The sequence below is a fragment of the Oncorhynchus nerka genome, linkage group LG14, assembly GCF_034236695.1.
Source record: "Oncorhynchus nerka isolate Pitt River linkage group LG14, Oner_Uvic_2.0, whole genome shotgun sequence".
Classification (NCBI taxonomy): domain Eukaryota; kingdom Metazoa; phylum Chordata; class Actinopteri; order Salmoniformes; family Salmonidae; genus Oncorhynchus; species Oncorhynchus nerka.
Window position 1 is genome coordinate 7,438,571 of NC_088409.1, and position 21,906 is coordinate 7,460,476.

Sequence of the window (21,906 nt, forward strand, 5' to 3'; positions counted from 1 at the left end):
CATGGTACTGAACCCCGTGAATCCATATGACTGCTTTCATATTCTGCTTAACAGCATCACTAATGACATCATCACTAATGACATCATCACTAATGACAGCATCACTAATGACATCATCACTAATGACAGCATCGCCAATGACAGCATCAGCAATGACAGCATCACCAATGACAGCATCAGCAATGACAGAATCAACAATGACAGCATCACCAATGACAGCATCACTAATGACAGAATCAGCAATGACAGCATCACCAATGACAGCATCACTTATGACAGTATCACTAATGACAGAATCAACAATGACAGCAATGCCAATGACAGTATCACCAATGACAGCATCGCCAATGACAGCATCAGCAATGACAGCATCAGCAATGACAGCATCACCAATGACAGTATCACCAATGACAGCATCACCAATGACAGCATCACTAATGACAGAATCAACAATGACAGCATCAATGACAGCATCAACAATGACAGTATCACTAATGACAGCATCAACAATGACAGCATCGCCAATGACAGCATCACCAATGACAGCATCAGTAATGACAGAATCACCACTGACAGCATTTCCCAGGACAGCATCAGCAATGACAGCATCACCAATGACAGCATCAGCAATGACAGCATCACCAATGGCAGTATCACCAATGACAGTATCACCAATGCTAGCATCACCAATGGCAGCATCAGCAATGACAGCATCACCAATGGCAGCATCACCAATGACAGCATCAACAATGGCAGCATCACCAATGACAGCATCAGCAATGACAGCATCACCAATGACAGCATTTCCCAGGACAGCATCAGCAATGGCAGCATCACCAATGACAATTTCACCAATGACAGCATTACCCAGGACAGCATCAGCAATGCTCGTATCACCAATGACAGCATCACCAATGACAGAATCAGCAATGACAGCATCACAAATGACAGCATCAGCAATGACAGCATCACCAATGACAGCATTACCCAGGACAGCATCACCAATGACAGCATCACTAATGACAGAATCAACAATGACAGCATCGCCAATGACAGCATCAACAATGACAGTATCAACAATGATAGCATCGCCAATGACAGCATCACCAATGACAGCATCAGTAATGACAGAATCACCACTGACAGCATTTCCCAGGACAGCATCAGCAATGACAGCATCACCAATGACAGCATCAGCAATGACAGCATCACCAATGGCAGTATCACCAATGACAGTATCACCAATGCTAGCATCACCAATGGCAGCATCAGCAATGACAGCATCACCAATGGCAGCATCACCAATGACAGCATCAACAATGGCAGCATCACCAATGACAGCATCAGCAATGACAGCATCACCAATGACAGCATTTCCCAGGACAGCATCAGCAATGGCAGCATCACCAATGACAATTTCACCAATGACAGCATTACCCAGGACAGCATCAGCAATGCTCGTATCACCAATGACAGCATCACCAATGACAGAATCAGCAATGACAGCATCACAAATGACAGCATCAGCAATGACAGCATCACCAATGACAGCATTACCCAGGACAGCATCACCAATGCTAGTGTCACCAATGACAGCATCAGCAATTACAGTATCAACAATGAGACTATCACCAATGACAGCATTACCCATGACAGCATCACTAATGACAGAATCACTAATGACAGCATTACCAATGGCAATAGCATCCAATTAACAGCATCACCAATGACAGTAACACCAATGACAGTAGCACCAATGACAGTAGCACCAATGACAGTAACACTAATGACAGTAGCACCAATGACAGCACTACAGGAAAAGCCCAGGACTCATAGTCTGCCTCCACGTTGCTTTCTCTTCATGGTTTTATGCTGGGCATCTGGGTATTTTCTCTCTCTGTGCACCTGGTTATCAGGGGGCATTTGAGAAAGTTGTGGCTGGTTTCTCTCTCTGTGCACCTGGTTATCAGGGGAATTTGGGAAGGTTGTGGCTGTTTTCTCTCTCTGTGCACCTGGTTATCAGGGGAAATTGGGAAGGTTGTGGCTGGTTTCTCTCTCTCTGTGTACCTGGTTATCAGGGGGATTTGGGAAGGTTGTGGCTGGTTTCTCTCTCTGTGCACCTGGTTATCAGGGAGATTTGGGAAGGTTGTGGCTGTTTTCTCTCTCTGTGCACCTGGTTATCAGGGGAAATTGGGAAGGTTGTGGCTGGTTTCTCTCTCTCTGTGTACCTGGTTATCAGGGGGATTTGGGAAGGTTGTGGCTGGTTTCTCTCTCTGTGCACCTGGTTATCAGGGAGATTTGGGAAGGTTGTGGCTGTTTTCTCTCTCTGTGCACCTGGTTATCAGGGAGATTTGGGAAGGTTGTGGCTGTTTTCTCTCTCTGTGCACCTGGTTATCAGGGAGATTTGGGAAGGTTGTGGCTGTTTTCTCTCTCTGTGCACCTGGTTATCAGGGGGATTTGGGAAGGTTGTCGCTGGTTTCTCTCTCTGTGCACCTGGTTATCAGGGAGATTTGGGAAGGTTGTGGCTGTTTTCTCTCTGTGCACCTGGTTATCAGGCTGGTTTCTCTCTCTGTGCACCTGGTTATCAGGGAGATTTGGGAAGGTTGTGGCTGGTTTCTCTCTCTCTGTACACCTGGTTATCAGGGGGATTTGCGAAGGTTGTGGCTGGTTTCTCTCTCTCTGTACACCTGGTTATCAGGGAGATTTGGGAAGTGGCTGTTTTCTCTCTCTGTGCACCTGGTTATCAGGCTGGTTTCTCTCTCTGTGCACCTGGTTATCAGGGGGATTTGGGAAGGTTGTGGCTGGTTTCTCTCTCTGTGCACCTGGTTATCAGGGGGATTTGGGAAGGTTGTGGCTGGTTTCTCTCTCTGTGCACCTGGTTATCAGGGGAAATTGGGAAGGTTGTGGCTGGTTTCTCTCTCTGTACACCTGGTTATCAGGGGAAATTGGGAAGGTTGTGGCTATTCAGAATATGATTATTTTGTGTTTTAATTTCAGCACCTATACATCCTGTGGTTTATGACTACAACACACACACACACACACACACACACACACACACACACACACCCCACACACACACGCACACACACACACAGACACACCCACACACACACACCGTGAGCGTTGATAATTGAACATGCAGATAGCAGAACAGAGAAGGCCATGTGAAAATATATTCCCGACATATAATTTAACAGTTCCATTTGAGAAGTAATAACGGTTTCTCCCAGGGAAAAGAGAGTGGCTACGGGAGGGGAAATCCCGGTAAATCTCAGGAACCCGGTTCCCGCCACTACACCCTGCTTCCATCCTGTTTTATCACAGTGTCACTTTTCATTCCTCCATTTGGTCCGGTAGGTAGGCGGGTGGTGATATTAATCTACGACCTCAGTGATTGGATGTGACGATAAATGATCGGAGAGGGAGAGTATTCTCCCGAGGTCCATTTCCTTGACACGGCTCTAGATTATGTCCCACCACAGTTCCATCATCGGCTCCCAGTCCCAGACTCGAGTCCCAAATCACACTCTATTCCCCTTTTCAGCACACTACTTTTGACCAGAAGCATCATAGAGCGCTATACATAGGGAATAGGGTTCTGTTTGGGTTACAGTCCCGGGTCTCAAAGTCACAGGACCACCGAATGGAAAGGAAAAAGGACATTTGGAGAAGATATCCACCTACCAGAAACCAACTGCTCCATTATTTCACACTTCCTGGCAGTCCTGGATCACTGGGGATCGTTTTTGTAATTCCTTCGTACATTAAGGAATTCATTATTGGAAACCGTACTGCCAGAGCTCTAGACATCCCGATATGACTCTCTGCAGTGGCCCGAAGCTCTGGTGGTTTTTTCCCCCCTTCAGACTGGGCCGGTGTTCCAAATGGAACCATATTCCCTTTGTAGTGCACTACTTTTGACCAGAGCCCTATGGTGGCTCCGGTGGAAACAAATATAGTGCACTATAAAAGGGAGGTAAAGGAGGGTGCTATTTGGGAGGTAGTCTGGGTTTCCTTTTCCCAGTGAGCTGACATTGATCTATCCTTGAGGTGTTTACCTACAGGACCTGGTCAGACTCTAAACTAAGGTCTGTGGACATAAAAAAACAACTGATATATGAATCAAACCGTAATGATTTTGTTGTCCAGCTCTCATGTTGACCTGTAAATTGGGTGTACTGTAATACTGTATCGGCAGCCAACAGGGCGACTAGCTGAGTGTAGATGGAGAGTCCTAGCAAGACTGATGAGTTTATAAGAAATTAGTGTTGCCAACAAACAAAAAAGAAGAAGTACTACTTTAGGTTTATTATAGACTATTACACTACTGTTCAGAAGTTTGGGGTCACTTAGAAATGTCCTTGTTTTGGTAAGAAAAGCACATTTTTTGGTCCATTAAAATAACATCATATTGATCGGAAATACAATGTTGTAAATGACTATTGTAGCTGGAAGCGGCTGATTTTTTATGGAATATCTACAAAGGCGAACAGAGGCCCATTATCAGCAACCATCACTCCTGTGTTCCAATGGCACGTTGTGTTAGCTAATCCCAAGTTTATCATTTTAAAAGGCTAATTGATCATTAGAAAACCCTTTTGCAATTATGTTAGCACAGCTGGAAACTGTTGTTCTGATTAAATAATCAATTAAACTAACCTTCTTTAGACTAGTTGAGTATTTGAAACATCAGCATTTGTGGGTTCGATTACAGGCTCAAAATGTCCAGAAACAAAGACCTTTCTTCTGAATCTCATCAGTCTATTCTTGTTCTGCGTGAAATTGCCAAGAAACTGAAGATCTTGTAAGCGCGTAGCGTGTAAAGATCCAAACTGCCTCCAGAAGGAACGTCAGCACAATAACTGTTTGTTGGGAGCTTCATGAAATGGGTTTCCGTGGCTGAGCAGCCGCACACAAGCCTAAGATCACCATGCTCAATGCCAAGCATCAGCTGGAGTGGTGTAAAGCTCACCGCCAATGACAATTGGAATGGCGACTGCGAGCCAGGAGGCCTAATCGCCTAACATCATTGCCCGACCTCACTAATGCTCTTGTGGCTGAATGGAAGCAAGTCCCCGCAGCAATGTTCCAACATCTAGTGGAACTCCTTCCTAGAAGAGTGGAGACTGTTACACAGGTGTCCACATACTTTTGGTCATTATATAACTGGCCTGAAAAGCTATGGCCTCCTCCTATCATCCTACCAACTAGTATAATTGTGTCCTGTAACCAGATTACAGCGATATTCAGATGAGATTGTAAACATGTCACTCTTGATGTTGTAGTCCTTCATAATTAACTCTTAGTCATACAGAAGAGTTTCAACCACATCACATATCAGGGTAGCCTAGTGGTTAGAGTGTTGGACTAGTAACCAAAAGGTTTCAAGTTCAAACCCCCGAGCTGACAAGGTACAAATATGTCGTTCTGCCCCTGAACAGGCAGTTAACCCACTGTTCCTAGGCCGTCATTGTAAATAAGAATTTGTTCTTAACTGACTTGCCTAGTTAAATAAAGGTAAGGCTGTCTTAGGCCAAGCTCCTGGTTAAACCTCAAGTCATTTGTACCATACATATTGAACTGCAGTATGCCCTACATCATACCTAACGTGTTTTTATATGACAGGAAGTAATGACCATGCTAAGACATAGGAATAAATATGTGACAGGCATCATGTGTGTACACTCTAGATCAACTTTACTCCACACACAGAAACACATACAAGACCCTCCCTCACACTCCCTTTGGCAAAACGGACCATAATTCTATCCTACTGCTTCCTGCAAAAACTCAAACAGGAAGTACCAGTGACGCAATCAAATATGGAAGTGGTCCGACGAAGCGGTTGCTAAGCTACAGGACTGTTTTGCTAGCACAGACTGGAATATGTTTCCGGGACTCATCTGATAATACTGAGGCGTTTACCACATCAGTCATTGGCTTCATAGATAAGTGCATCGACGACGTGGTCCCACACCCTGACCTTACGTACATACCCCAACCAGAAGCCATGGGTTACAAACTGCCGCTTTCAAGTAGCGGGGACACTATCCAGACGCTAAGACCTCTGACAAGCCCTCAAACAGGCAAAGTGTCAATACAGATCGAAGATTGAATTCTACTACGCCGACTCTGACGCTCGACTGATGTAACCGGGCTTGAAAACTATGAGGGATTACAAAGAGAAACCCAGCCGCGAGCTGCCCAGAGACGCTAGCCTACCAGATGAGCTAAATGCCTTCTATGCTCGCTTCTAGTCAAGAAACACTGAACCATGAACGAAAGCACCAGCTGTTCTGGACGACTGGTTGATCTCCCTCTCTGTAGACAACATGAGTAGGACCTTTAAACAGGGCCAGGTGGAATATCATGACCCATTCTCAGAGCTGGCCATCTGGCAAGTGTCTTCACTGACATTTTCAACCTATCCCTGACTAGGGTCTGCAATACCAATTTGTTTCAAGCAGACCACCATAGTCCCTGTGCCCAAGAATGCCCCATAGCACTCACATCTATAGCCATGAAATGTTTTAAAAGGATGCTCATGACTTACAGTAACACCATCATCCCAGACACCCTGGACCCACTCTAATTCACATACCGCCCCCAAACAGATCCACAGATGACACAATCTCTATTGCACTCCACACTGCCCTCACCCACCTGGACAAAACTAATACATATGTAAGAACGCTGTTCATTGACTACGGCTTAACATTCAACAACATAGTACCCTATAAGCTCATCACTAAGCTCAGGACCCTGGGACTGAACACCTCCCTCTGCAGCTCCGAGCACGCCCCCATCCACATCGATGAGGTTGTAGTGGAGCGGTTTGAGAGTTTAAAGTGTCCACATCACTGAGGAATTAACATGGGCCAAAACAACAGGGCATGACAACGCCTCTTCCCTCTCAGGAGGCTGAAACGATTTGGCATGGACCCTCAGATCTTCAAAACGTTATTCAGCTGCACCATCGAGAGCATCTTGACTGGCTGCATCAGCGCTTGGTATGGAAACTGCTTGGCATCCGACCGCAAGGTGCTACAGAGGGTAGTGCGTACGGCCAAGTACATCACTGGGGACGAGTTCCCTGCCATCCAGGACCTCTATACTACGCTGTGTCAGAGGAAGGCCCAAACATTTTTCAAAGACTCCAGCAGCCCAACCCATGGACTGATCTCTCTGCTACCGCATGGCAAGCAGTACCAGTGCACCAATTCTGGAACCAACAGGACCCTGAACAGCTTCTACCCTTAATCTATAAGACCTCTAAACAGAGGCTGCTAATTAGCTAATCAAATGGCTACCCAGACTAACTGCATTGATCCATTTGCACTGGCTCACACTGCACACACGGGACTCTACACACACACTCACACATTGTTACACTGACACATACACACACACACACATACACACACTACATACGCCGACACACACCGACTGATACTGGTACTGGTACTCCCTGCAATATAGCCATGTTATTACCTCATATTCCCTGTATATAGCCATGTTATTACCTCATATTCCCTGTATATAGCCATGTTATTACCTCATATTCCCTGTATATAGCCATGTTATTACCTCATACTCCCTGTATATAGCCATGTTATTATCTCGTACCCCTGTATATAGCCATGTTATTACCTCATACTCCCTGTATATAGCCATGTTATTACATGGTACTCCCTGTATATAGCCATGTTATTACCTCATATTCCCTGTATATGGCCATGTTATTACCTCGTACTCCTGCACATAGACTCAGTACTGGTACTCCCTGTATATATCCATGTTATTACCTCATATTCCCTGTATATAGCCATGTTATTACCTCATATTCCCTGTATATAGCCTTGTTATTACCTCATATTCCCTGTATATAGCCATGTTATTACCTCGTACTCCTGCACATAGACTCAGTACTGGTACTGCCTGTACATAGACTCAGTACTGGTACTGCCTGTACATAGACTCAGTACTGCTACTCCCTGTACATAGCCATGTTATTACCTCATCCTCATATTCCCTGTATATAGCCATGTTATTACCTCATATTCCCTGTATATAGCCATGTTATTACCTCATATTCCCTGTATATAGCCTTGTTATTACCTCATATTCCCTGTATATAGCCATGTTATTACCTCGTACTCCTGTACATAGACTCAGTACTGCTACTCCCTGCACATAGACTCAGTACTGCTACTCCCTGTACATAGACTCAGTACTGCTACTCCCTGTACATAGACTCAGTACTGCTACTCCCTGCACATAGACTCAGTACTGCTACTCCCTGCACATAGACTCAGTACTGCTACTCCCTGTACATAGACTCAGTACTGCTACTCCCTGTATATAGCCATGTTATTACCTCATCCTCATATTCCCTGTATATAGCCATGTTATTACCTCATACCCCTGTACATAGACTCAGTACTGGTACTGCCTGTACATAGACTCAGTACTGCTACTCCCTGTATATAGCCATGTTATTACCTCATCCTCATATTCCCTGTATATAGCCATGTTATTACCTCATACCCCTGTACATAGACTCAGTACTGGTACTGCCTGTACATAGACTCAGTACTGGTACTGCCTGTACATAGACTCAGTACTGGTACTGCCTGTACATAGACTCAGTACTGCTACTCCCTGTACATAGACTCAGTACTGGTACTGCCTGTACATAGACTCAGTACTGGTACTGCCTGTACATAGACTCAGTACTGGTACTGCCTGTACATAGACTCAGTACTGGTACTGCCTGTACATAGACTCAGTACTGGTACTGCCTGTACATAGACTCAGTACTGGTACTGCCTGTACATAGACTCAGTACTGGTACTGCCTGTACATAGACTCAGTACTGGTACTGCCTGTACATAGACTCAGTACTGGTACTGCCTGTACATAGACTCAGTACTGGTACTGCCTGTACATAGACTCAGTACTGCTACTCCCTGCACATAGACTCAGTACTGCTACTCCCTGCACATAGACTCAGTACTGCTACTCCCTGTACATAGACTCAGTACTGCTACTCCCTGTACATAGCCATGTTATTACCTCATCCTCATATTCCCTGTATATAGCCATGTTATTACCTCATACCCCTGTACATAGACTCAGTACTGGTACTGCCTGTACATAGACTCAGTACTGGTACTGCCTGTACATAGACTCAGTACTGGTACTGCCTGTACATAGACTCAGTACTGGTACTGCCTGTACATAGACTCAGTACTGGTACTGCCTGTACATAGACTCAGTACTGCTACTCCCTGTACATAGACTCAGTACTGGTACTCCATAGCCCTGTTATTTTTACTCATGGTTGTTATTCATTATTCACTGTGTTTTTATTCATTATTTCCCTTGTTCTGTATATTGTATTTTATCTTTAAATCTGTGTTGCTGGAAAAGGACCCGTCAGTAAGCATCTCACTGTTAGTCTACACCTGTTGTTTACCAAGCATGTGACAAATAATGTTTATTTTGTTTTGTTTTATTTGATATAGTCAGCACGTTCCTTTTTTCATTCATGGAACGAAATAATGAACTGTGTGCAGCTGAGTGTCTGGAAGAGGTAGTTGGTCCACAGAAATGAGGTAATGCTTTAAGAACAAGGTAGAGCACCAGCTGTGTGGGATAACACTGCCATCTTGTGTATGCTACTGAAAAAGACTTCCTGGAAGGACCTTCCTCTCCCTCTAAAGTAGGCAGATAAAATGATGTCATTCGGTCCATACTGAAAAAAACAGTCAGACCGGCAGAACTGCATGCTGTGTTTGAGTGGTAGTGGTAGTGGTAGTGGTAGTGGATGGAGTGGTAATGGTAGTGGATGGAGTGGTAGTGGTAGTGGTAGTGGTAGTGGATGGAGTGGTAGTGGTAGTGGTAGTGGTAGTGGTAGTGGATGGAGTGGTAGTGGTAGTGGTAGTGGTAGTGGTAGTGGATGGAGTGGTAGTGGTAGTGGTAGTGGTAGTGGATGGAGTGGTAGTGGTAGTGGATGGAGTGGTAGTGGTAGTGGTAGTGGTAGTGGTAGTGGATGGAGTGGTAGTGGTAGTGGATGGAGTGGTAGTGGTAGTGGTAGTGGTAGTGGATGGAGTGGTAGTGGTAGTGGTAGTGGTAGTGGTAGTGGATGGAGTGGTAGTGGTAGTGGTAGTGGATGGAGTGGTAGTGGTAGTGGATGGAGTGGTAGTGGTAGTGGTAGTGGATGGAGTGGTAGTGGTAGTGGAGGGAGTGGTAGTGGTAGTGGTAGTGGTAGTGGATGGAGTGGTAGTGGTAGTGGATGGAGTGGTAGTGGTAGTGGTAGTGGTAGTGGATGGAGTGGTAGTGGTAGTGGTAGTGGTAGTGGTAGTGGATGGAGTGGTAGTGGTAGTGGTAGTGGATGGAGTGGTAGTGGTAGTGGATGGAGTGGTAGTGGTAGTGGTAGTGGATGGAGTGGTAGTGGTAGTGGATGGAGTGGTAGTGGTAGTGGTAGTGGTAGTGGTAGTGGTAGTTGTAGTGGTAGTGGTAGTGGATGGAGTGGTAGTGGTAGTGGTAGTGGATGGAGTGGTAGTGGTAGTGGTAGTGGATGGAGTGGTAGTGGTAGTGGTAGTGGTAGTGGTAGTGGTAGTGGTAGTGGATGGAGTGGTAGTGGTAGTGGTAGTGGTAGTGGATGGAGTGGTAGTGGTAGTGGTAGTGGTAGTGGTAGTGGTAGTGGATGGAGTGGTAGTGGTAGTGGTAGTGGTAGTGGTAGTGGTAGTGGATGGAGTGGTAGTGGTAGTGGTAGTGGTAGTGGTAGTGGATGGAGTGGTAGTGGTAGTGGTAGTGGTAGTGGTAGTGGTAGTGGTAGTTGTAGTGGTAGTGGTAGTGGATGGAGTGGTAGTGGATGGAGTGGTAGTGGTAGTGGTAGTGGATGGAGTGGTAGTGGTAGTGGTAGTGGTAGTGGTAGTGGTAGTGGATGGAGTGGTAGTGGTAGTGGTAGTGGTAGTGGTAGTGGATGGAATGGTAGTGGTAGTGGTAGTGGTAGTGGTAGTTGTAGTGGTAGTGGTAGTGGTAGTGGTAGTGGATGAGTGGTAGTGGTAGTGGATGGAGTGGTAGTGGTAGTGGATGGAGTGGTAGTGGTAGTGGTAGTGGATGGAGTGGTAGTGGTAGTGGTAGTGGATGGAGTGGAAGTGGTAGTGGATGAAGTGGTAGTGGATGGAGTGGTAGTGGTAGTGGTAGTGGATGGAGTGGTAGTGGTAGTGGTAGTGGTAGTGGTAGTGGTAGTGGTAGTGGATGGAGTGGTAGTGGTAGTGGTAGTGGTAGTGGTAGTGGATGGAATGGTAGTGGTAGTGGTAGTGGTAGTGGTAGTGGTAGTTGTAGTGGTAGTGGTAGTGGTAGTGGTAGTGGTAGTGGATGAGTGGTAGTGGTAGTGGATGGAGTGGTAGTGGTAGTGGATGGAGTGGTAGTGGTAGTGGTAGTGGATGGAGTGGTAGTGGTAGTGGTAGTGGATGGAGTGGAAGTGGTAGTGGATGAAGTGGTAGTGGATGGAGTGGTAGTGGTAGTGGTAGTGGTAGTGGTAGTGGTAGTGGTAGTGGATGGAGTGGTAGTGGTAGTGGTAGTGGTAGTGGATGGAGTGGTAGTGGTAGTGGTAGTGGTAGTGGTAGTGGATGGAGTGGTAGTGGTAGTGGTAGTGGTAGTGGTAGTGGTAGTGGATGGAGTGGTAGTGGTAGTGGTAGTGGTAGTGGTAGTGGATGGAGTGGTAGTGGTAGTGGTAGTGGTAGTGGTAGTGGATGGAATGGTAGTGGTAGTGGTAGTGGTAGTGGTAGTGGTAGTGGTAGTGGATGAGTGGTAGTGGTAGTGGATGAGTGGTAGTGGTAGTGGATGGAGTGGTAGTGGTAGTGGATGGAGTGGTAGTGGTAGTGGTAGTGGATGGAGTGGTAGTGGTAGTGGATGGAGTGGTAGTGGTAGTGGTAGTGGTAGTGGATGGAGTGGTAGTGGTAGTGGTAGTGGTAGTGGTAGTGGATGGAGTGGTAGTGGTAGTGGTAGTGGATGGAGTGGTAGTGGTAGTGGATGGAGTGGTAGTGGTAGTGGTAGTGGATGGAGTGGTAGTGGTAGTGGATGGAGTGGTAGTGGTAGTGGTAGTGGTAGTGGTAGTTGTAGTGGTAGTGGTAGTGGATGGAGTGGAAGTGGTAGTGGTAGTGGATGGAGTGGTAGTGGTAGTGGTAGTGGATGGAGTGGTAGTGGTAGTGGTAGTGGTAGTGGTAGTGGTAGTGGATGGAGTGGTAGTGGTAGTGGTAGTGGTAGTGGATGGAGTGGTAGTGGTAGTGGTAGTGGTAGTGGTAGTGGATGGAGTGGTAGTGGTAGTGGTAGTGGTAGTGGTAGTGGTAGTGGATGGAGTGGTAGTGGTAGTGGTAGTGGTAGTGGTAGTGGTAGTGGATGGAGTGGTAGTGGTAGTGGTAGTGGTAGTGGTAGTGGTAGTGGTAGTTGTAGTGGTAGTGGTAGTGGATGGAGTGGTAGTGGATGGAGTGGTAGTGGTAGTGGTAGTGGATGGAGTGGTAGTGGTAGTGGTAGTGGTAGTGGTAGTGGTAGTGGATGGAGTGGTAGTGGTAGTGGTAGTGGTAGTGGTAGTGGATGGAATGGTAGTGGTAGTGGTAGTGGTAGTGGTAGTGGTAGTGGTAGTTGTAGTGGTAGTGGTAGTGGTAGTGGTAGTGGATGAGTGGTAGTGGTAGTGGATGGAGTGGTAGTGGTAGTGGATGGAGTGGTAGTGGTAGTGGTAGTGGATGGAGTGGTAGTGGTAGTGGTAGTGGATGGAGTGGAAGTGGTAGTGGTAGTGGTAGTGGTAGTGGTAGTGGTAGTGGTTGGAGTGGTAGTGGATGGAGTGGTAGTGGTAGTGGTAGTGGATGGAGTGGTAGTGGTAGTGGTAGTGGTAGTGGTAGTGGTAGTGGTAGTGGACGGAGTGGTAGTGGTAGTGGTAGTGGTAGTGGTAGTGGATGGAATGGTAGTGGTAGTGGTAGTGGTAGTGGTAGTGGTAGTGGTAGTGGTAGTGGTAGTGGTAGTGGTAGTGGTAGTGGATGAGTGGTAGTGGTAGTGGATGGAGTGGTAGTGGTAGTGGATGGAGTGGTAGTGGTAGTGGTAGTGGATGGAGTGGTAGTGGTAGTGGTAGTGGATGGAGTGGAAGTGGTAGTGGATGAAGTGGTAGTGGATGGAGTGGTAGTGGTAGTGGTAGTGGTAGTGGATGGAGTGGTAGTGGTAGTGGTAGTGGATGGAGTGGTAGTGGTAGTGGTAGTGGATGGAGTGGTAGTGGTAGTGGTAGTTGTAGTGGTAGTGGTAGTGGTAGTGGTAGTGGTAGTGGTAGTGGTAGTGGTAGTGGTAGTGGTAGTGGTAGTGGTAGTGGTAGTGGATGAGTGGTAGTGGTAGTGGATGGAGTGGTAGTGGTAGTGGATGGAGTGGTAGTGGTAGTGGTAGTGGATGGAGTGGTAGTGGTAGTGGATGGAGTGGTAGTGGTAGTGGATGGAGTGGTAGTGGATGGGGTGGTAGTGGTAGTGGATGGAGTGGTAGTGGTGGTAGTGGTAGTGGTAGTGGTAGTGGTAGTGGTAGTGGTAGTGGTAGTGGAGTGGAGTGGTAGTGGTAGTGGATGGTAGTGGTAGTGGATGGAGTGGTAGTGGTAGTGGTGGAGTGGTAGTGGTAGTGGATGGAGTGGTAGTGGATGGAGTGGTAGTGGATGGAGTGGTAGTGGTAGTGGATGGAGTGGTAGTGGTAGTGGATGGAGTGGTAGTGGTATTGGATGGAGTGGTAGTGGTAGTGGATGGGTTGGTAGTGGTAGTGGATGGAGTGGTAGTGGTAGTGGATGGAGTGGTAGTGGTAGTGGATGGAGTGGTAGTGGTAGTGGTAGTGGTAGTGGATGGAGTGGTAGTGGATGGAGTGGTAGTGGTAGTGGTAGTGGTAGTGGTAGTGGATGGAGTGGTAGTGGATGGAGTGGTAGTGGATGGAGTGGTAGTGGTAGTGGATGGAGTGGTAGTGGTAGTGGTAGTGGTAGTGAATGGAGTGGTAGTGGATGGAGTGGTAGTGGTAGTGGATGGAGTGGTAGTGGTAGTGGATGGAGTGGTAGTGGTAGTGGTAGTGGTAGTGGTAGTGGTAGTGGATGGAGTGGTAGTGGATGGAGTGGTAGTGGTAGTGGATGGAGTGGTAGTGGTAGTGGATGGAGTGGTAGTGGATGGAGTGGTAGTGGTAGTGGATGGAGTGGTAGTGGTAGTGGATGGAGTGGTAGTGGTAGTGGTAGTGGTAGTGGATGGAGTGGTAGTGGATGGAGTGGTAGTGGTAGTGGTAGTGGTAGTGGTAGTGGATGGAGTGGTAGTGGATGGAGTGGTAGTGGATGGAGTGGTAGTGGTAGTGGATGGAGTGGTAGTGGTAGTGGTAGTGGTAGTGGTAGTGGATGGAGTGGTAGTGGATGGAGTGGTAGTGGTAGTGGATGGAGTGGTAGTGGTAGTGGATGGAGTGGTAGTGGTAGTGGTAGTGGTAGTGGTAGTGGTAGTGGATGGAGTGGTAGTGGATGGAGTGGTAGTGGTAGTGGATGGAGTGGTAGTGGTAGTGGATGGAGTGGTAGTGGATGGAGTGGTAGTGGTAGTGGATGGAGTGGTAGTGGATGGAGTGGTAGTGGTAGTGGTAGTGGATGGAGTGGTAGTGGATGGAGTGGTAGTGGTAGTGGTAGTGGTAGTGGTAGTGGTAGTGGTAGTGGATGGAGTGGTAGTGGTAGTGGTAGTGGTAGTGGATGGAGTGGTATTGGTAGTGGATGGAGTGGTAGTGGTAGTGGTAGTGGTAGTGGATGGAGTGGTAGTGGATGGAGTGGTAGTGGATGGAGTGGTAGTGGATGGAGTGGTAGTGGTAGTGGTAGTGGTAGTGGATGGAGTGGTAGTGGTAGTGGATGGATTGGTAGTGGTATTGGATGGAGTGGTAGTGGTAGTGGTAGTGGTAGTGGTAGTGGATGGAGTGGTAGTGGTAGTGGTAGTGGTAGTGGTAGTGGTAGTGGATGGAGTGGTAGTGGTAGTGGTAGTGCTAGTGGTAGTGGATGGAGTGGTAGTGGTAGTGGTAGTGGTAGTGGATGGAGTGGTAGTGGTAGTGGTAGTGGTAGTGATAGTGGTAGTGGTAGTGGTAGTGGTAGTGGTAGTGGTAGTGGATGGAGTGGTAGTGGATGGAGTGGTAGTGGTAGTGGATGGAGTGGTAGTGGTAGTGGTAGTGGATGGAGTGGTAGTGGTAGTGGTAGTAGATGGAGTGGTAGTGGTAGTGGTAGTGGTAGTGGTAGTGGATGGAGTGGCAGTGGTAGTGGTAGTGGTAGTGGATGGAGTGGTAGTGGATGGAGTGGTAGTGGTAGTGGTAGTGGTAGTGGTAGTGGATGGAGTGGTAGTGGTAGTGGTAGTGGATGGAGTGGTAGTGGATGGAGTGGTAGTGGTAGTGGTAGTGGTAGTGGTAGTGGTAGTGGTAGTGGATGGAGTGGTAGTGGTAGTGGTAGTGGATGGAGTGGTAGTGGTAGTGGTAGTGGTAGTGGATGGAGTGGTAGTGGTAGTGGTAGTGGTAGTGGATGGAGTGGTAGTGGTAGTGGTAGTGGTAGTGGTAGTGGTAGTGGTAGTGGATGGAGTGGTAGTGGTAGTGGTAGTGGTAGTGGATGGAGTGGTAGTGGTAGTGGTAGTGGATGGAGTGGTAGTGGTAGTGGTAGTGGTAGTGGTAGTGGTAGTGGATGGAGTGGTAGTGGTAGAGGTAGTGGTAGTGGATGGAGTGGTAGTGGTAGTGGTAGTGGTAGTGGATGGAGTGGTAGTGGTAGTGGTAGTGGTAGTGGTAGTGGTAGTGGTAGTAGTAGTGGTAGTGGTAGTGGATGGAGTGGTAGTGGTAGTGATAGTGGTAGTGGTAGTGGGTGGAGTGGTAGTGGTAGTGGTAGTGGTAGTGGTAGTGGTAGTGGATGGAGTGGTAGTGGTAGTGGTAGTGGTAGTGGTAGTGGATGGAGTGGTAGTGGTAGTGGTAGTGGTAGTGGTAGTGGTAGTGGTAGTGGTAGTGGTAGTGGTAGTGGTAGTGGTAGTGGTAGTGGATGGAGTGGAGTGGTAGTGGTAGTGGTAGTGGTAGTGGTAGTGGTAGGAGTGGTAGTGGTAGTGGTAGTGGTAGTGGTAGTGGATGGATGGAGTGGTAGTGGTAGTGGTAGTGGTAGTTGTAGTGGTAGTGGATGGAGTGGTAGTGGTAGTGGTAGTGGTAGTGGTAGTGGTAGTGGATGGAGTGGTAGTGGTAGTGGTAGTGGTAGTGGTAGTGGTAGTTGTAGTGGTAGTGGTAGTGGATGGAGTGGTAGTGGTAGTGGTAGTGGTAGTGGATGTCTCAACAGGATTTTTCACATTGTTGGGCACTTTCTTTACAACACAACTAGTCTCACCACTCCTATTGAACAGGGGGCCGCAGGAGGCAGGGGGGGGGGTGGAAGGAGAAAGGGATGGAGTGAGGCATCTAGTAGTCTCTCTATTGTGTACAGGGGGCCATAGGAGGGAGGGACGGAGGAAGGGAAGGATGGAGGGAGGGAGGGAGGCGTCTCTCTCTCTCTCTCCTCTCTAGCCCCGTTTATACCCGGCGATAACATGCATCCTTTTTCCTGACTGTGTCTACATCCTGATTGTGGCCACTTTCTTAGACAGGTTTAGACGATCAAAAGACACTGATTGTGATCATATCTTCCTGCCCACCACCGGAGGAAGTCAGGCACGCATCGTGTCTGGATATCTCCCAAGAGAAAGCATTGAAAATCATCATTATCCCGCCTTCTAAAATCAGTGACAGGTGGCACCATTGACTTACAAAATCTATGTATCTTAAAATAAATAAATAAATAAATACAAATTTAGTACGAATATTGCTCAAATCTTTTGCGTACAGGGAGGGACCAAGACACAGTGGACGGACAAGAGACACATTTACTACCAGGTGTAGATGCAACGGCTACAATGTGACACAGTCAGAATGTGGATAAGATCAGGACGCATGTTAGTGCCAGGTTTAAACGAGGCTTCTGTGTGTGTTCTCTAACGGCCATAACGAGAGGACAGGCCATTCATTATATAGGGGGGAAGGTAGAGGAGGACTACAATTAAAGTAGAAAAACACTGGGCGCTTGTAAAGGGCGCGAGGTAATGTGACGTCTGGATGATGGATTCAAGAGAAATGAGACTCGCAGGGGGATTGGCACGCATGCACACACACACACACACACACACACACACACACACATACGCACACACACACACACACACACACACACGCACACGCATGCACACATACACACACACACACACACACACGCACACACACACACACACACATACACACACACACCCACACACACATACGCACACACACCCACACACACATACGTACACACACACACACACACATACGCACACACACACACACACACACACACACACACACACGCACACACACACACACACACACACACACACACACACACGCACGCACGCACACACACACACACACACACACACACACACACACACACACACATACTCACACAGGGCCAGGAGCGCCGTCCTTATTATCCCCAGCCAGTTGAAGATCTATCATAGAAGTGAATTAGAGGAGCTAGCTAGCGTTAGCTGAGGATAGAGTGTAGTGCTGTGGTGAGGTTAGCTTCAGGGTTTCTGTCAGATCTGCTCCGGTTGTATTTAATACAGGCCGCCCACCGGTGGAGCAGTGAAGGTCTTGGCTTTTTCTCTTGATGACTGGGAGCGGAGTTATAGGCCGCATGCCTTGGACACTGTCTAACCATGTTCTCCTGGCGGGGAGGGGGGGGCGGGGGGGGGGGATGAAACCAAGCTCTGAGAACTATATTTCAGTGGAGTGGGGTTCTTCGGCTGTAGTAGCGTGAAGAAATGTAACATTCAACTCACTAAAATGGAGTTAAGTAGACAACTCCTTGTGGCAACTCCTTGTGTCAACTCCTTGAGTCAACTCCTTGTGTCAACTCCTTGTGTCAACTCCGTGTGCCAACTCCTTGTGTCAACTCCTTGTGCCAACTCCTTGTGTCAATTCCTTGTGTCAACTCCTTGTGTCAACTCCTTGTGTCAACTCCTTGCATACACATCACAGACAAACTGAATTGGTCCACTCACACAGACAGCATCGTGAAGAGGCTGAAGAAATTCGGCTTGTCACCAAAAGCACTCACAAACTTCTACAGATGCACAATCGAGAGCATCTTGGCGGGCTGTATCACCGCCTGGTACGGCAACTGCACCGCCCTCAACCGTAAGGCTCTCCAGAGGGTAGTGAGGTCTGCACAACGCATCACCGGGGGCAAACTACCTGCCCTCCAGGACACCTACACCACCCGATGTTACAGGAAGGCCATAAAGATCATCAAGGACATCAACCACCCGAGCCACTGCCTGTTCACCCCGCTATCATCCAGAAGGCGAGGTCAGTACAGGTGCATCAAAGCTGGGACCGAGAGACTGAAAAACAGCTTCTATCTCAAGGCCATCAGACTGTTAAACAGCCACCACTAACATTGAGTGGCTGCTGCCAACACACTGACACTGACTCAACTCCAGCCACTTTAATAATGGGAATTGATGGGAAATTATGTAAAATATATCACTAGCCACTTTAAACAATGCTACCTAATATAATGTTACATACCCTACATTATTAATCTCATATGCATACGTATATACTGTACTCTATATCATCTACTGCATTCTTATGTAATACATGTACCACTAGCCACTTTAACTATGCCACTTTGTTTACATACTCATCTCATATGTTTATACTGCACTCTATACCATCTACTGTATCTTGCCTATGCTGCTCTGTACCATCACTCATTCATATATCTTTATGTACATATTATTTATCCCCTTACACTGTGTATGACAGTAGTTTTGGAATTGTTAGTTAGATTACTTGTTGGTTATCACTGCATTGTCGGAACTAGAAGCACAAGCATTTCGCTACACTCGCATTAATATCTGCTAACCATGTGTATGTGACAAATAAGATTTGATTTGAATTGATTTGTGCCAACTCCTTGTGTCAATTCCTTGTGTCAATTCCTTGTGTCAACTCCTTGTGTCAACTCCTTGTGTCAACTCCGTGTGCCAACTCCTTGTGTCAACTCCTTGTGCCAACTCCTTGTGCAAACTCCTTGTGTCAATTCCTTGTGTCAACTCCTTGTGTCAACTCCTTGTGTCAACTCCGTGTGTCAACTCCGTGTGCCAACTCCTTGTGCCAACTCCTTGTGCCAATTCCTTATGTCAACTCCTTGTGTCAACTCCTTGTGTCAATTCCTTGTGCCAACTCCTTGTGTCAATTCCTTGTGTCAACCCCTTGTGTCAATTCCTTGTGTCAACTCCTTGTGTCAACTCCTTGTGCCAGCTCCTTGTCACTTATTGTATTGTGTCACTCAGACAGCACAAACAGATGTGGCTGATTAATGACAACATGGGTCAGGCACGGTTGTGTGGAGGTATCCAGGACAACATGTACTGTGGAACAAATTGACTTCTCAGGAGCTCCTTGTTCAGTGTATTTAACAAACACAACCCTGGGGGGTGCTTTTGATGAAGTGAAAAACATTTTGCTTCTTTTGGCTCGCCAATTAGCTCAAATTATGTTAGTATTGTACATTTTACATTGTAGAACAGCAAATTGAACTAATTTGTGTTAGTGAGTTTCTTCTTTCTTGTCAGTTGCCATGGAAGTGGAAGTGTCACAAGACAACAGTCTGTTGCAAAGCAGCACTCACAAAACACACACAAACACACACATACAAATACTCACAGAACACACACAAACACACACATACAAATACTCACAAAACACACACAAACACACACATACAAATACTCACAGAACACACACAAACACACACATACAAATACTCACAAAACACACACAAACACACATACAAATACTCACAAAACACACACAAACACACACATACAAATACTCACAAAACACACACAAACACACACATACAAACACTCACAAAACACACACAAACACACACATACAAATACTCACAAAACACACACAAACAAACACAAACAAACACATACAAATTCTCACAGAACACACACGCACGCACACACACACGCACGCACGCACGCACGCACGCACGCACGCACACACACGCACACACACACACACACACACACACACACACACACACACACACACACACACACACACACACACACCAAGATGTCACATGTGCAACTAGAGGTGAAAAAAACTCTAGACCACCTTTACTCCACACACAGAAACGCGTGCAAAACTCTCCCTCACCTTCCCTTTGGCAAATCTGACCATAACTCCATCCTCCTGATTCCTGCTTACAAGCAAAAACTCAAACAGGAAGTACCCGTAACACGCTTAATACAGAAGTGGCCCATTGAAGCGGATGCTAAGCTACAGGACTGTTTCGCTAGCAGAGACTGGAACATGTTCAGGGATTCATCCGATGGCTTTGAAGAGTTTAACACATCAGTCACTGGCGTCATGAATACAGTGACAGTGCGTACATATCCCAACCAGAAGTCATGGATTACAGGCAACATCCGCACTGAGCTAAAGGCTAGAGCTGCTGCTTTCAAGGAGCGGGGACACTATCTGGACTCTTATCAGAAATCCCGCTACGCCATCCGACGAACCATCAATCAAGTGTCAATGCAGTGCTAAGATGGAATCCTACTATGCTGGCGCTGATGTGGCAGGGCTTGTGTTTACAGGACCCGCCTCCCGAGGGCGCTGTGTTGTTGTTTATGTCTGGCTTGCTCCTTCAGCCAATCAGACTGTGTCCCAATGCACTGATCATGTGACCTGTGATTCGTCAGATGCTCCTAACTAGCTCAGCACTTGCCAGTTGGATCCGCTTACATGCTCTCTCAAGCGTATACGCTAAGTGTCAGCGGGGCCTGAACTGTGTTTTTTCCACTCAGGGAACGTGGGTGGACATGTGTACATGGGCTGCGTAAACAAAGTAAGTTGTTGTTACTGTTGTTATCAAAACAAATCAAATCAAATGTATTTATATAGCCCTTCGTACATCAGCTGATATCTCAAAGTGCTGTACAGAAACCCAGCCTAAAACCCCAAACAGCAAGCAATGCAGATGTAGAAGCACGGTGGCTAGGAAAAACTCCCTAGAAAGGCCAAAACCTAGGAAGAAACCTAGAGAGGCTATGTGGGGTGGCCAGTCCTCTTCTGGCTGTGCCGGGTGGAGATTATAACAGAACATGGCCAAGATGTTCAAATGTTCATAAATGACCAGCATGGTCGAATAATAATAAGGCAGAACAGTTGAAACTGAAGCAGCAGCACGTCCAGGTGGACTGGGGAGAGCAAGGAGTCATCATGTCAGGTAGTCCTGGTGCATGGTCCTAGGGCTCAGGTCCTCCGAGAGAGAGAAAGAAAGAGAGAAAGAGAGAATTAGAGAGAGCACATGTGGGGTGGCCAGTCCTCTTCTGGCTGTGCTGGGTGGAGATTATAACAGAACATGGCCAAGATGTTCAAATGTTCATAAATGACCAGCATGGTCGAATAATAATAAGGCAGAACAGTTGAAACTGGAGCAGCAGCACGGCCAGGTGGACTGGGGACAGGGGACAGCAAGGAGTCATCATGTCAGGTAGTCCTGGGGCATGGTCCTAGGGTTATCAGTGCAGTATGTGCTAGAGTAGCAGTATTCTGTGTAGTTCTCATTCCTGTTGTTATCAGTGCAGTATGTGCTAGAGTAGCAGTATTCTGTGTAGTTCTCATTCCTGTTGTTATCAGTGCAGTATGTGCTAGAGTAGCAGTATTCTGTGTAGTTCTCATTCCTGTTGTTATCATTGCAGTATGTGCTAGAGTAGCAGTATTCTGTGTAGTTCTCATTCCTGT

At 47.0% G+C, this 21,906-nt stretch overlaps 1 protein-coding gene across 1 annotated transcript; it reads left to right on the forward strand.

Moving 5' to 3' along the window:
* Position 1: 1 nt before the first annotated feature.
* LOC135574961 (putative uncharacterized protein DDB_G0286901) lies at positions 2-20,706 on the forward strand. Its single transcript, XM_065027085.1, has 2 exons — positions 2-1,732; positions 20,368-20,706. Exons 1-2 carry the CDS (start codon positions 2-4, stop codon positions 20,704-20,706), a joined length of 2,070 nt encoding a protein of 689 aa, XP_064883157.1.
* The last annotated feature ends 1,200 nt before the right edge of the window (positions 20,707-21,906 follow it).

Bases quoted from the DNA above. Each gene is read 5' to 3' on its own strand.
- LOC135574961 (XM_065027085.1), top strand. From the start codon at position 2: ATGGTACTGAACCCCGTGAATCCATATGACTGCTTTCATATTCTGCTT. The intron at 1,733-20,367 runs GTAACACCAATG...CCTGCTTACAAG, and splicing joins TAACAGCATCACCAATGACA to CAAAAACTCAAACAGGAAGT.